The sequence below is a fragment of the Thalassophryne amazonica genome, chromosome 16, assembly GCF_902500255.1.
Source record: "Thalassophryne amazonica chromosome 16, fThaAma1.1, whole genome shotgun sequence".
Taxonomy (NCBI): Eukaryota; Metazoa; Chordata; class Actinopteri; order Batrachoidiformes; family Batrachoididae; genus Thalassophryne; species Thalassophryne amazonica.
The window spans coordinates 31411848-31427380 of NC_047118.1; the positions used below are offsets into that span (position 1 = coordinate 31411848).

At 40.0% G+C, this 15533-nt stretch overlaps 1 protein-coding gene and 1 long non-coding RNA gene across 2 annotated transcripts; both read left to right on the top strand.

The window, feature by feature from the left end:
• Positions 1–1304: 1304 nt before the first annotated feature.
• On the top strand, positions 1305–13594 carry LOC117527944. The gene is made up of 3 exons (XR_004565639.1): positions 1305–1354; positions 11539–11542; positions 12902–13594. It is a non-coding gene; the product is annotated as an uncharacterized LOC117527944 (long non-coding RNA).
• On the top strand, positions 2483–12538 carry spsb3a (splA/ryanodine receptor domain and SOCS box containing 3a). The gene is made up of 7 exons (XM_034190468.1): positions 2483–2641; positions 4252–4437; positions 5962–6142; positions 7935–8122; positions 8243–8345; positions 8456–8581; positions 10703–12538. Exons 2-7 carry the CDS (start codon positions 4312–4314, stop codon positions 11092–11094), a joined length of 1116 nt encoding a protein of 371 aa, XP_034046359.1. The 5' UTR covers positions 2483–2641; positions 4252–4311; the 3' UTR covers positions 11095–12538.
• Positions 13595–15533: the final 1939 nt, after the last annotated feature.

Here is a 15533-nt window from a genome sequence, read left to right on the forward strand (position 1 = left end):
ACTCTGAAAGGTGCAGTTTTATCACACAGCACAATGCCACAGATGTCGCAAGATTTGAGGGAGCGTGCAATTGGCATGCTGACAGCAGGAATGTCAACCAGAGCTGTTGCTCGTGTATTGAATGTTCATTTCTCTACCATAAGCCGTCTCCAAAGGCGTTTCAGAGAATTTGGCAGTACATCCAACCAGCCTCACAACCCCAGACCACGTGTAACCACACCAGCCCAGGACCTCCACATCCAGCATGTTCACCTCCAAGATCGTCTGAGACCAGCCACTCGGACAGCTGCTGAAACAATCGGTTTGCATAACCAAAGAATATCTGCACAAACTGTCAGAAACCGTCTCAGGGAAGCTCATCTGCATGCTTGTCGTCCTCATCGGGGTCTCGACCTGACTCCAGTTCGTCGTCGTAACCGACTTGAGTGGGCAAATGCTCACATTCGCTGGCGTTTGGCACGTTGGAGAGGTGTTCTCTTCACAGATGAATCCTGGTTCACACTGTTCAGGGCAGATGGCAGACAGCGTGTGTGGCGTCGTGTGGGTGAGTGGTTTTCTGATGTCAATGTTGTGGATCGAGTGGCCCATGGTGGCGGTGGGGTTATGGTATGGGCAGGCGTGTGTTATGGATGAAGAACACAGGTGCATTTTATTGATGGCATTTTGAATGCACAGAGATACCGTGACGAGATCCTGAGGCCCATTGTTGTGCCATACATCCAAGAACATCACCTCATGTTGCAGCAGGATAATGCACGGCCCCATGTTGCAAGGATCTGTACACAATTCTTGGAAGCTGAAAATGTCCCAGTTCTTGCATGGCCGGCATACTCACCGGACATGTCACCCATTGAGCATGTTTGGGATGCTCTGGACCGGCGTATACGACAGCGTGTACCAGTTCCTGCCAATATCCAGCAACTTCGCACAGCCATTGAAGAGGAGTGGACCAACATTCCACAGGCCACAATTGACAACCTGATCAACTCTATGCGAAGGAGATGTGTTGCACTGCATGAGGCAAATGGTGGTCACACCAGATACTGACTGGTATCCCCCCACAATAAAACAAAACTGCACCTTTCAGAGTGGCCTTTTATTGTGGGCAGTCTAAGGCACACCTGTGCACTAATCATGGTGTCTAATCAGCATCTTGATATGGCACACCTGTGAGGTGGGATGGATTATCTCAGCAAAGGAGAAGTGCTCACTATCACAGATTTAGACTGGTTTGTGAACAATATTTGAGGGAAATGGTGATATTGTGTATGTGGAAAAAGTTTTAGATCTTTGAGTTCATCTCATACAAAATGGGAGCAAAACCAAAAGTGTTGCGTTTATATTTTTGTTGAGTGTAATATGATGTCATTGTGATGTCATAATCTGATTGTATTGCCCAAAATGTCATGTATTTTTCTACAAATATTTTCCTACAAGTTTAGGTTATGCATCTTAATGTTACTGATTATGTGCCTTAGACACTTAAATGTTCACAAAGATTTCTGCTGTGAATGGCAACTACAAAAAAAAAAATATATATATATATATATATTAAAATGACATTAAAAAAAATGACGTCATAGATATGGCAAAGTGGCTTCAATTTCTCATAACAGTAAACTGTAAGTACTTAACGACATGATATATTACTACCAAATTTGCAGGGCATGATGTACAAACACCTAAACACTACAGATATATTGGTATTATTACTATATGACCTCATAATGACATCATCAAATTAGCATAAATTTATTCTAATTAACAAAGCTGACATTAAATTAGGTAAAGTTATGTTAATATAATGGAATCAGTACATGTTAAGTAGAAAATATGGAAAGTACATTGATGAAACTTAGATCTATGATTTTGGGTCAGACATACTTGTTAGAAAACCATTACCATGGAAACGGCAAAGATGATGGTATCAAATTGTAGCCAACTAAATTTTAGGAAAAGTCACCAAGTTTCGTAGTCCTAGCATAAGTTGTTAAGAAATTATACGACGTGAAAGTTGGTCTGGATAGGGTTAAAGAAAATCTTTAACACTCTGTTTTTGACCAAACGATTTTCTATCAGCGGACGAGAAAAGTGCCCAGAATTTCACTGTGCAGTTTAATCCCCCCCCCCCTTTTTTTTTACATTCAGAGATGTTCCACACATAATTTGTGGCAGAGATGACTTTTTTGTTTGTTTGTTTGTTTTTTAACTTGGACACAAATAAAAATTACTTAAAATGCTGAAAATGCGATATCACTTTATAAAATGACTCACAATGTAAAAATTCTCAAAACTAAATGAAATGGTTTCAAAGTATATTTACATTTTCAAAACTTTTATGTTGACAAGAATCTATTTTAAAAAATCGGGAAGTTTAACATATTTTTGTAAATTAAATTTCAAAATTTAATGTTAGTCAAGTTTCTGAGTGCAGCACAAACTTCCCGTTCAGTTTTTTTTTTTTTAGCCACACTGAAAAGTGGGTCATGAAACCGGAAGTGAAGCTATGTAGCATCGGTCACCTGTCGTGCATCAGTAAACTAATATTTTGTAATTTTATAACTTTTTTCTTCTTTTGTAACAACGTCGTTTGAGTACTATGACTTATTGCACGTGAATGGTTATTCTGAACAACAAACAGGTAACAACGTTGCATTTTGTCAAGGCGGTGCTAGCCCACGGCTACCTCTAGCTAGCGTTAGTTTATGTCGAGGTTCTGCTTGACTAATCGGGTGATTTTATAACCGGTCATCTAGTTAGTTCTGACTAACTTAGTTCGGACGATTTAACCTTGGTACAACCATCATGCTAGCTAAAGCATTGTTCAGCTATGTTAGCTGGGCTAACCGCGATTTAGCAAGTGTGCTAAGTAAAGGTATTTTAAGAAAACAGACAGTGGCACTAACAAATAACATCATTTTACACAATTTCTTTAGCCTCTGTTGATTCCCACAGTGGAACTTCATTGGACAGTGTCATTTTTTTTTTTTTTGTAATTTTGCCTCTAGTGCACCACCACAGTGGAGTTTAATAAAGATGTCCCCATAGTGTAAACTTTTGTTTTTAATTCAAGGTGTTTAACAAAGATATTGCATTCACCATTTAGGAATTACAGCCATTTTTATACAGTCCCACATTTTCAGAGGGTGTACTAGTACTTATTTTTATTATTTGGCTAAATAATCACTTTTACAGCCAGTTTAGACAATTTAGGGGATGATATGCTAGTATTTCCAAATCACTGATTGTGATTTGGATTTGCTAGATTTTGGAGACTGCAGGATTAGATGTATGTCGACGATATGAAGATTCATCATAGGGTGAACAGCGATACAGACAAGGATGTTTTGCAGTATATACACCACAGAACAAGGAGGTGATACGAATACTTTGAAAATTAGTAAAACTGAAAATGACCTTGGCATTTACATTGATGATGTCCTAAACTTCATTGAACATTGCAATTGTCAAAAACCAAGTGACTGCAAGAAGGAAAATAGCGAGGGGAAGCCACCAAGGCACCCGTGGCAACTCTGGAGGAGTTATAGGCTGTGGGATAGTGCAACTGGTAGAAGATCTACCATGACCTCATGACCATACAGTAAGACCAGAAGTGCCAGGACCCTGAAGACTTTTGTCCTTCTGCAAAGATATCAGAAGTAACATGATGCTGCTCGGTAATTTCAAGACTTCATATGTGCTTCTGGGATGTTTTTGGTCCTTGTAGTCTGAAATTCCTCAGACATCATCAGTGCTGATTGACATTCACCAGCTATTTAGTTTGTAAAGATACAAAAAGAAATAGGTGCTCCCTTGTTTTTCAGTTGGGGTCACCACAGCACATCCAAGGAGGATCTGCATGTTGATTTGGCACACGTTTTACACTGGATGCCCTTCCTGACACAACTCCACATTACATGGAGGCAGAGGTGAGGTTTGAACCAGAAACTTTCTGTGCTGAAACCAAGCAGACTAACCACTTGGCTACCACCCCTAATGATACCAAAACAAATAAAAGCAGCAAATCATCACATTTGAGAAGCTGGAGCAAGAGAAAATAGAACATTATTGACAGACGAAACACTTCAGTGATTTTTGTCATTTTCATTAACTGTTGCATGCCAATTTTAGCCATTCACCCAATAATTTTTAAAAAGCAACAAGGCCAGGTTCATAGTTTTAACCTATTCTGCTTCTGATGTATGATTTTGAGAGAGATTTTTTTCCCCCTTTCTTGTTTTGTCCTTTCAGCATCTGGGCAGGAGTACAGCAGACTGGCAGACTTTTCTCTGGTCAGACTGAGTAACTACCATGTCCAGGCGAAGCAGGAACAGTTGTGCATGGCAGTATGTTTGGGGCGGCATACGACGAGACGCTGATGCCCGGGCACTTGTGTTGGCCTCTGAGACTGAAGAATGGCGTTATGATCACCATGAGGTACAGACACAAGGACCGGCTATTTCCTCTGTCTCAAACTCTGGACATTGTCATTTATTACAAACATGTTCATGCAGACAATAAATAAAGGTGGATAATGTTTTTGGTCACTCGTGCTATACAAAATTAAGTCACATTCAAGCCAATACTGAACACTGATCACAGCGTTCTAAATTGGACCCATTTGCATCTCTGTGCAGTTCAGCTTATAAGTTTTTAAACTTTGTTATCAGAAAGATGGATGTTGTCACTTGTAATGCCGCATTCACACCGGGCGCGATCAGACGCTACAAATTTGCGGGGGTCGCGTGGCGATGGATGCGCCTCCTTTGCCCGGTGTGTCGCTCTGCTTTTGCTGCGAAAATTCGCCCCGGTGCATCATCAAATAGGAGGAGCTTCCATTCCACTTGCTGGCTCCGGTTGTCAGTCAAGTTAACACGACGGACTTTGATCACACGAAGCGAGTTGTTGTGGAAAGCTGACAAACGTCATGAGACGTTCCCAATTCAGGGAGTATCATTATTTGCTACAGGAGCTGCGTCTGGATGACGGCCGTTTTCAGCGGTCCTTCCATCGCTGCGGGACCCAGTTTGAGGACCTCCTGTTCCGTTCACGCGCACACATGTAAACAATAAAAAAAAAAAAACTCTGCTCCCTGCTGTGGGGTTGCAGCTCGCTCTTCCCCCCAAAACTCTGTCATAACTGTGTTTAGAAACCAGTCACCATTTGTTTTATTATACATCTGTGTAGTTAATAAGTAAAATAATCTCCATGGACGATTCGCTCGCGCGCGCACGTAAAATAAAAAGAAAAAGAAACTCCACTCCCGCTGCTGCGGGGCTGCTGCTCGCTCCAAAAACTGTGTCATAATTGTGAAATAAAGGACAAAAGAGACACAAGTGCTGCTCACAGGCTGCTACCAGATACAGGACATGTTCACATCTTCAGTCAAACTCCAGACATCTCCACGTCACTACATATTCAGTCCCTGATTGGTCATCGCGGCGCGATGAGACAATAAAGTTCAGATTTTTCAACTTGGGGAGGAGGGCAACGTGACGTGATGCGACGCAATATCACGCCACAAATGCGCCAATCACTCAAAATCACTTCACTCGCGTCGCTTCATTCGCGTCCATCGTGTCGCGCTGCGTGACTTGCCGCCAAAATGCGTCGTTCCATAGGGATTACTTGGCAACCTGTCACTGCTGTCGCTCACGTTGCGCCCGGTGTGAACGCAGCATAAATGGTCATTATTGAAACAGGAAAAAAATGTATTGTGTATGCATGTTTAATTTATATTTTCATGACTCGCTGAGCTGTGTTTGGTTCAGGGGGTGTTAAAGCCTGTTTTACAACTGGCCATGAGGCGCTCTTTTGATGTAATTGTTTTTTTAGGCGCCCATCCACTGTCCATTTGTATATACAGTCTTGTTTTGAATTGTGGTTAAAACAGCACGAGCACTGTTTTGGCACAGCAGGAATTTTGACATTTGATTTTTCTTTTGCATTGTGTCTCCCTAGTTAAGTGACTCAGACTCTGAGGCCGACTTTTCAGCAGCAATGGCTCCCCCAGTCCCCAGTGCCGTGCCCATAACTGGAGAGTCCTATTGTGGTTGCGATTCCCAGGCTGAGAGCAGCTACAATCCCCGGCTGCGAGGTTTTCACCAAGTTAGAGACTGCCACTGTGGAGAGGAGGACCAAGGTACAAGATGATTGCAGCAGTTTACAGGATTTAGTAGTACAGGAGTTTGTCCCGTGTAGATTTAAAGTGATGTCACTTTAGCAGTGATTAAATTTCTCCATCACTACGACAGATTTCAGTCAATTGGGCTGCCAAAAGGCAGGGGTCGCGCTGACGCAAAATCAAAGTTGGATGTAAGATATAAAATTTACCACATCCCCAGGACACATGCGTGGCACTTTCAGAACGTTCAGAAATTGGTTATTAGAATAGCATCTGTTTTTTGTTTTTGTTATTTTTCCGCTCATAGCGAGCCCTCGCGTGTGTTCCTCTGTGTTCACTCCACCAGTGGGAGAAGGTGGGTCAGCCTGCTGTGTGTTTGTGTCACAGGGCGGTGATGACACAGTGAGCAGAGTGCAGTTCTGCAAACATATTTTTAAACTTTCCAAGTCTGCTCTGAGTGTCCTCGCTGTGGTTATACCACAACTGCAGACCCGTGACGCATTAACAACAAGCACTAAGCCCCCCTCCACACATACAAAAATACACCTAAAATCTTTTCTTTAGGGCGGCACAATGTAAAATACGCTCATAAAACCTTATTTCCTCTCAATCAGGTTGAGTTAAATACATAATACATGGTATTTTTCCAGAAATACACAAATTCTTGATTGTTCTTGCTCAGAGACTGCAAACCAGGGGCGCATCCAGATGGAAAGATGTGGTGTAGGGGAGACATTCCCTCCACAACACTGCTTGATTAAGGTCCACTTTTGAAGAAATTTTTCATACTACTACTTATAACAATAATAATATAATTTTAACAGCTAAAATTTTTAAATCAGTATTTCTCTGGGGCTACATTTTATTGGACTGTTTAATTGATGAGCCATATTAAAATACGTGTACTTAATTAAACCTTTCTGCAGAACTAATGTGGGATATGATGCAATATCTTTTCTTAATATAATGTTTAAGCTCGGCATTACCGGGTCTGTTTGGGATTATAGCTTTAAAATCAGGTCAGTTAGGATGAGGGAATCCAAACATGAAAATGATTATGGCTCTTGTTGTTAGTAATCTTATCAAACAAACATGTCTGTTGTAATATTCAGTTTTAGTTGAAGGCAAAGAAAATGTGTAAAAGAAAATACAAATACAACACACATTAAACAGTACAACTAAATTGAGGGGGATCAAGGTGAGAAAATAGTCATCAAAAAACTCTCCAGAATGCAACCCTGGACATCAAAAACCCCAATTTTTCTAGGGGCTTTGAGCAGCCTCCAGACCTCCTGCTGACAAAGGTCCACGTTTACCAAAAAAAGGACCCCTCCTATTTCAGATCCTGGGTACAGGCCTGAGATTTTAATTGGTACTGAGTTAAGTAAAAACTCTAGAAAAACTGTCCCCTTTAAAATGTTTATCCTGAAGTATTTAAATAATGTGCACATTAAAGTCGCTCTATAATATAATGCATCAGAAAAGAGCAGCAGTGGTTAGTGAGTGAAATATAATGAGCAGGAGAACAATTTATTGTTTTCTTTGCTGTCTCCACCTTGTTTTACCTTAAATTCTAGGACGTGATTGCAAAAGGGTTCTACTAAAAGGTAACACCTTATGATTTGGCTGTGGAAAAAAATTTGAGTCTGAAGACTTTTTTTTTCTTTAATCCCTGCTTTATTTACATCACTGACTGCAATCCCATCTTTTTAAAACTCAGGAACTGGTTTAAATAAATGTTAAATTTTGGTTGCTGCTTTCCATAATTCCAAAATTAAAAAAAATATATATTTGACTTGGAATGTTTCAGAGTTTGACTGGGTTTGGGATACAAACAGCCGATCCACAGCAACATTACTGAGCTGTGACAATCGTAAGGTCAACTTTCACAGTGAGTACAGCTGTGGCACAGCAGCAATCCGCGGTTCCAAGGAGCTGGCAGAAGGCCAACACTTCTGGGAGATCAAGATGACTTCTCCCGTGTATGGAACTGACATGGTAAAGCTCTTCTAATTGTTGTGGCTCTTCTTTCCTGTCAGATTTATTTATGCTGGAAAAGTTGTACGATTTTTGCCTCATTTATTTATTTATTTATTTGATTTATTTATTTCAACTTAGATGGTTGGCATTGGTACATCTGATGTCAACCTGGACAAATACAGACATACATTCTGCAGCTTGCTGGGAAAAGACACAGACAGCTGGGGTCTTTCTTACACTGGTAAGAGTAAAACAAGGTGTCACTAAGGGGCATGGACCATGTTTAATAAAGCTGCTGTATGTGAAGACCATGTTGAATTGGATAATATACTTTTTTTTTTTTTTTTTAAGGATTATTGCACCACAGAGGCGATAAGATGAACTTCTCTTCCCGTTTCGGACAGGGATCTATCATTGGATTACATCTGGATACATGGCATGGCACACTTACGTTCTTTAAGAATCGCAAGTGTATAGGTCAGTGTGGACACACAAGTTCCTCATAGACTGTAAAATTACAGTATGGTACCATCATTAGAGATAGAGAATTCCATGAGACTGCCACGTCTGTTACTGCTTCTAGTGGTCCTGCTGTGATGTTGCTGTCCCAGAGACTTATTGCTCTCAATAGGATGAAGTAATAAATGACCAACCATAATTCTCTGGGATGGCTGGTTCACAGCAGGACCATCGAAAGCAGTAACAGATGTGGCAGTCTCATGAAATTGCCCAGAAACATATGTGTGTTTGTTTTTCCACTACTTATCCGAGGTGCTTTGGCCATTTTCCACCAAACTTGTGTGCATGTGCCCATGGTGGGTGCTCTTACTTAATTGGTTACAAATACAAGCAGCGCTGGGCTTGGTGGCCACCAAGCATAGGCTTTCAAGATGAAAAAAAAAAAGCTAAATGCCAAACTAATTTCAAGCTACATGAGATTCAAAAACACCTGCTCCTAATGTCCATCACTTACAGTGGTGTTCAGAATAATAGTAGTGCTATGTAACTAAAAAGATTAATCCAGGTTTTGAGTATATTTTTTATTGTTACATGGGGAAACAAGGTACCAGTAGATTCAGTAGATTCTCACAAATCCAACAAGACCAAGCATTCATGATATGCACACTCTTAAGGCTATGAAATTGGGCTAGTAGTTAAAAAAAAAAAAAAAAAAACAGTAGAAAAGGGGGTGTTCACAATAATAGTAGTGTGGCATTCAGTCAGTGATTTTGTCAATTTTGTGTAACAAACAGGTGTGAATCAGGTGTCCCTTATTTAAGGATGAAGCAGCACCTGTTGAACATGCTTTTCTCTTTGAAAGCCTGAGGAAAATGGGACGTTCAAGACATTGTTCAGAAGAACAGCGTAGTTTGATTAAAAAGTTGGAGTGGGGAAAACTTATACGCAGGTGCAAAAAATTATAGGCTGTTCATCTACAATGATCTCCAATGCTTTAAAATGGACAAAAAACAGACGCATGGAAGAAAACGGAAAACATCAAAATGGATAGAAGAATAACCGGAATGGCAAAGGCTCACCCATTGATAAGCTCCAGGATGATCAAAGACAGTCTGGAGTTACCTGTAAGTGCTGTGACAGTTACAAGACGCCTGTGTGAAGCTAATTTATTTGCAAGAATCCCCCGCAAAGTCCCTCTGTTAAATAAAAGACGTGCAGAAGAGGTTACAATTTGCCAAAGAACACATCAACTGGCCTAAAGAGAAATGGAGGAATATTTTGTGGACTGATGAGAGTAAAATTGTTCTTTTTGAGTCCAAGGGCCGCAGACAGTTTGTGAGACGACCACCAAACTCTGAATTCAAGCCACAGTTCACAGTGAAGACAGTGAAGCATGGTGGTGCAAGCATCATGATATGGGCATGTTTCTCCTACTATGGTGTTGGGCCTATATATCGCATACCAGGTATCATGGATCAGTTTGGATATGTCAAAATACTTGAAGAGGTCATGTTGCCTTATGCTGAAGAGGACATGCCCTTGCAATGGGTGTTTCAACAAGACAATGACCCCAAGCACACTAGTAAACGAGCAAAATCTTGGTTCCAAACCAACAAAATTAATGCCTCGCAGATGTGAAGAAATCATGAAAAAATGTGGTTATACAACTAAATACTAGTTTAGTGATTCACAGGATTGCTAAAAAAGCAGTTTGAACATAATAGTTTTGAGTTTGTAGCGTCAACAGCAGATGCTACTATTATTGTGAACAACCCCTTTTCTACTTTTTTTTTTTTTTTTTACTAATAGCCCAATTTCATAGCCTTAAGAGTGTGCATATCATGAATGCTTGGTCTCGTTGGATTTGTGAGAATCTACTGAATCTACTGGTACCTTGTTTCCCATGTAACAATAAAAAATATACTCAAAACCTGGATTAGTCTTTTTAGTCACATAGCACTACTATTATTCTGAACACTACTGTATGTGATAAGATTATTCACTGCAACAACTCCAGACACGTCCATCAGATGGATGTATGGTACTAACAATGAGGGGATGGATTCATTCACTGATGCACTTTCTCTCTGCATTTTACATGATGGATGCACAAACCTCAACATTTTGTTGTTGTTGTAGGTGTGGCTGCCACAGAGTTGCAGAATAAGAGGTTTTATCCAATGGCGTGCTCCACAGCGGCAAAGAGCAGCATGAAGGTGATCCGATCGTGCTCCGTGCCCACCTCCCTGCTCTACCTTTGCTGCGCTCGCCTGCGCCAGCTGATGCCAGACTGCATCGACGCCCTCGATGTATTGCCGCTGCCGCCTGGTCTTCGCCAGCTGTTGCACAACAAGCTGGGGTGGGTTCTTAATCTCAACAGCGGCAACATAGAAGAAATGACAGATGGATCCGAGCGGGCCTCAAGTCTGTCTGCCCCTCTCTTAGCTGGACCGTCCTCCTCTGAGAGTGATTCTGAGGGTTGTCCCTCTGACCTGGAGGGCTGTCAGAGGAAGAGATGCCGCTGGATGTGATTGGACAGCTCAATTTTTACCTCCTGGTAAACGTATATGAACAGCGGTTACTGCCCTGTAATCTGGTATTACCTGCCTGTCTCCAACTTTCCTCAATGAAGAAGCTGCAAATATTGAAGAAAATGACAACCAGACAAAGCTGGAGCAGAGGAAGGCAGAAAACCGAAGGCTGTTACTCTGCCTGCACGTACATACATGTAGTTGCTGTGATCTTTTATTACATTTGGAATCCATTCAAAAGTTTCAGTACTCCTCATACTACACTCAATATCCAAATCAGCTTCAGGAAAAAGTGAAAATAATGTTTTGTTGCCCAGCGTATTTTTGTTGCTGATCACTTGGTGGCGAAAGTGGACTTATTTGGAAATAGGCCATAAAGTGCGATATCTAAACGTAGATGTTTGACTGAATTTTGGTGTACATCTTCATATGTTTCTATAAAAGATAGGTTAAAAAAAAAAAACTGTACAGCTGCTCATGTTTTTATCTTCTGTGGAAATAATGTATATTTTTGTCAGCCATAATGTTACGAGAGCATTATCAAAATTATCTGTCTTAAAAGCATCTGTAACTGTCTGTTTGCCAAATAGAGAATTCGGGGCGGATGTGGTTCCGCTACTGGAATGAACAAGAACGAAAACGCCAAAAGTAAATCACAGAATGAATCAGAGTTCACATTACAGCGTCTTGCCGTCGATATAAACCGTAAGTGTTTTATACCCGATAGTTGATCCCGTTGTTTTTGTTTGTTTTAACCCTTGCTGTGAAGTGGGAAAAGGCTAAAGTAAGTGTCTGTGTCCACGAGCAATTTTAGTCAGATTTGTTGGGGAAAGTCAGTGGACCATCGTCTCCCAACTCAGGTCAAAGTCAAAGGTCAAAGCCAAGTCTCAAATACATGGCAATGTTTTCCAAAGTCAAGTAGCAGTTTCAGTCATGCTTGATGGATAATATCAGTGGGTTGTACTCTCACAACACAGGTCACATTAATGTCAAAGGTCATCTCAGAGGTCATCATCTGACAAAACACAAATGTCCACATCTCAGGAACTCAAAAATTGAAATTGATATGTAATTTTTTGCGTAGACGCCTGCTGTCCTGGGGCTAGCGAGTGCATAACATATGACTTAAATGATTTTACGTGATGTCAACTAAAGATGAAAATTTGCTATTCAGGAAAATTTTGACCTTCATGAATGATTTCATTAAACGTGGCATGTACGCTCTCCCGTGCGGCTTAAACTTCTCAGACATGGTACACATTTTCACTTAAATGTTACTTTCATATTAAACTGATAGACTATCTGTATGGAAAAACTTCACATTTACTGTAATAAAACTAACATTATTAAACTGCTGCTTTGTGATAGATGCATGAAAAAAAAAATTCATAAAAACTAGATGCAATGATTATTTGGCCTTGGCTGTTGCTGATTTAGCGTTTATTGTTTCACAAGTACATCACTCAGATGACATTTCTGCATATTAAAGTTCTTTGTTTCCCAGATTTAAAGGGGGAAAAACAAACATGAAAAGCAATTCAATTTGAAGCAGTCACATTGTGTTTGTCAAAGGGCGATCCTTTGTTTATCCTAAAGTCATGTACTTCTACTAACCCCTCTGTTTTTAGCCCAGTTTCTCAGTTGCCCTCCAGAAGTGGGACAAATTTGTCAAATCACTTTCAAGTCTTAGAACTGCGAGTCCAACATTTTAGACCTGTGTCATTTGCTTTTTGTCAGTTTGGAGATCCATCCCATAAAAAGTCATCACACTTGTATAGGTTTTCAGTGTAAAATGGCACTGATCTAGTTTCTCAGCCCAGCGGGATAGCTTTCCATTTGTGTTTTGATTGGGTAACTAGAAATCCACTGTTCCATTTTGGGCTAAAAGTTGCAATTTGTGTGGTTTTCCACTGAAAACAATGAGAAGTGTTTGCTCCTGCTGGTCTTTGGATGCAAAAGATGCAAAAATCTAAGGTACTATGCAAGGTTACCAAATGCACAATACATGTCGCTATAGTAACAGTAGAATGATGGATGTACCAAAGGACCATTCCCATCAGTCACGACTCACGAGTAGTTAGCACGTGGCTTTTTCTCATGTCAAGCTTAAATTACACTTCATTTTTGTCTTGTTATGGCGGAATACAAACACTGTGTTCATTGATGTTAGTCATTAAAAAGATTTGTTGTAATCCAGCTGATGTGCACGTACACTCATGGTATTTTTCCAACACATCCATGCGTCTGAGCACTTCACTGTCACACTTTGAGCATTTCTTCTGTTAAAGCTATTAATTATGGTGTACATAGAAGCTTCTGTTTGTGTATTGTCCTGTTTTCCCCCCTAGCTGAAAATAAAATGATATACACAAATGTCTTTTTATGAAGAATGGGGTGAGGTTGGTGTCTTGTACCATGTCTTTGATTTGGTGGAACATTCTTGTGCGGCAGCATCATCTCTGGCCTTTGATAGCTGAAGTAAAATATGGTGCATCAAAACTTATTTGCTGCAGCAGCTGAGCCCTAAAGCAGCAAATAATCCATCTGCATACAGTAACTGAATGTATGCTCTATCATAGTGTACAAATTAGTGTATTTACATTCATGTGAGTACATTGTGTATGCTTAAGTGCACAATCAGTGACACATGACGTGTAGGTAAACACATTTAGATTCTGGATGTTCACAGTGTATGCATTTCTAAGTAATTTGGAGAAGTGTTGTAATATATGCTAATTTCACCCTCAAGTTATTCTGTGACCGCACGTAAATTTTGGGATTTTAATAGATTTAAAAGATATTTTAAGATATTATTATTACTATTGGTATACTAACTATTCCTTGTGTGTCATAATTACTACGATAGGCATCAACATGCATAATTCATTATTACTATTAGAATTATTCATCGTGATTATATGTCATTGAGTATATGTGTAAGTATACATACTTTTATTTTTGCTGTTATAGTTGTTATAATAACCATTATTTATGTCATAACTAGTATATGTATTACATATACATAATCTGATAGTTTTGTTGTTTTTACTGTTACTGGTTGTAATAAAAAGAATTACATTAATTATAAGGACATGATTAATAACATTATAATGATATGATTACATTACTATTATTAGTATTACTATTCTCACAGTTCTTTCTTTGTGAACAGCCTGGAATCCAAAAATGTTTGTATATCTACAACCCCTGGCAAAAATTATGGAATCACCGGCCTCGGAGGATGTTCATTCAGTTGTTTAATTTTGTAGGAAAAAAGCAGATCACAGACATGACACAAAACTAAAGTCATTTCAAATGGCAACTTTCTGGCTTTAAGAAACACTATAAGAAATCAGGAAAAAAATTGTGGCAGGCAGTAACGGTTACTTTTTTAGACCAAGCAGAGGGAAAAAATATGGAATCACTCAATTCTGAGGAAAAAATTATGGAATCATGAAAAACAAAAGAACGCTCCAACGCATCACTAGTATTTTGTTGCACCACCTCTGGCTTTTATAACAGCTTGCAGTCTCTGAGGCATGGACTTAATGAGTGACAAACAGTACTCTTTATCAATCTGGCTCCAACTTTCTCTGATTGCTGTTGCCAGATCAGCTTTGCAGGTTGGAGCCTTGTCATGGACCATTTTCTTCAACTTCCAAAGATTTTCAATTGGATTAAGATCTGGACTATTTGCAGGCCATGACATTGACCCTATGTGTCTTTTTGCACGGAATTGGCAAGATGCATTATCATCTTGAAAAATGATTTCATCATCCCCAAACATCCTTTCAATTGATGGGATAAGAAAAGTGTCCAAAATATCAACATAAACTTGTGCATTTATTGATGATGTAATGACAGCCATCTCCCCAGTGCCTTTACCTGACATGCAGCCCCATATCATCAATGACTGTGGAAATTTACATGTTCTCTTCAGGCAGTCATCTTTATAAATCTCATTGGAACGACACCAAACAAAAGTTCAGCATCATCACCTTGCCCAATGCAGATTCAAGATTCATCACTGAATATGACTTTCATCCAGTCATCCACAGTCCACGACTGCTTTTCCTTAGCCCACTGTAACCTTGTTTAAGTCTGTTTAGGTGTTAATGATGGCTTTCGTTTAGCTTTTCTGTATGTAAATCCCATTTCCTTTAGGCGGTTTCTTACAGTTCGGTCACAGACGTTGACTCCAGTTTCCTCCCTTTCGTGTTGGTAAAGTGTAGGGACACGGACCCACAACAGGGGGCGCAAAGGAACCGGACAATGGATGAGCCAATAAATAACAATTTACTATTGTAAATGTGCACAACGGAATACAGACAGAACCAGAATTTGGATTACAGACAGTTACACAAAGATGACGTGTGGGCAGGCTCGAGGATAGGAGAGCACCGTCCAGAGAAGAGCCAGACCCCACACGATTTCCACTG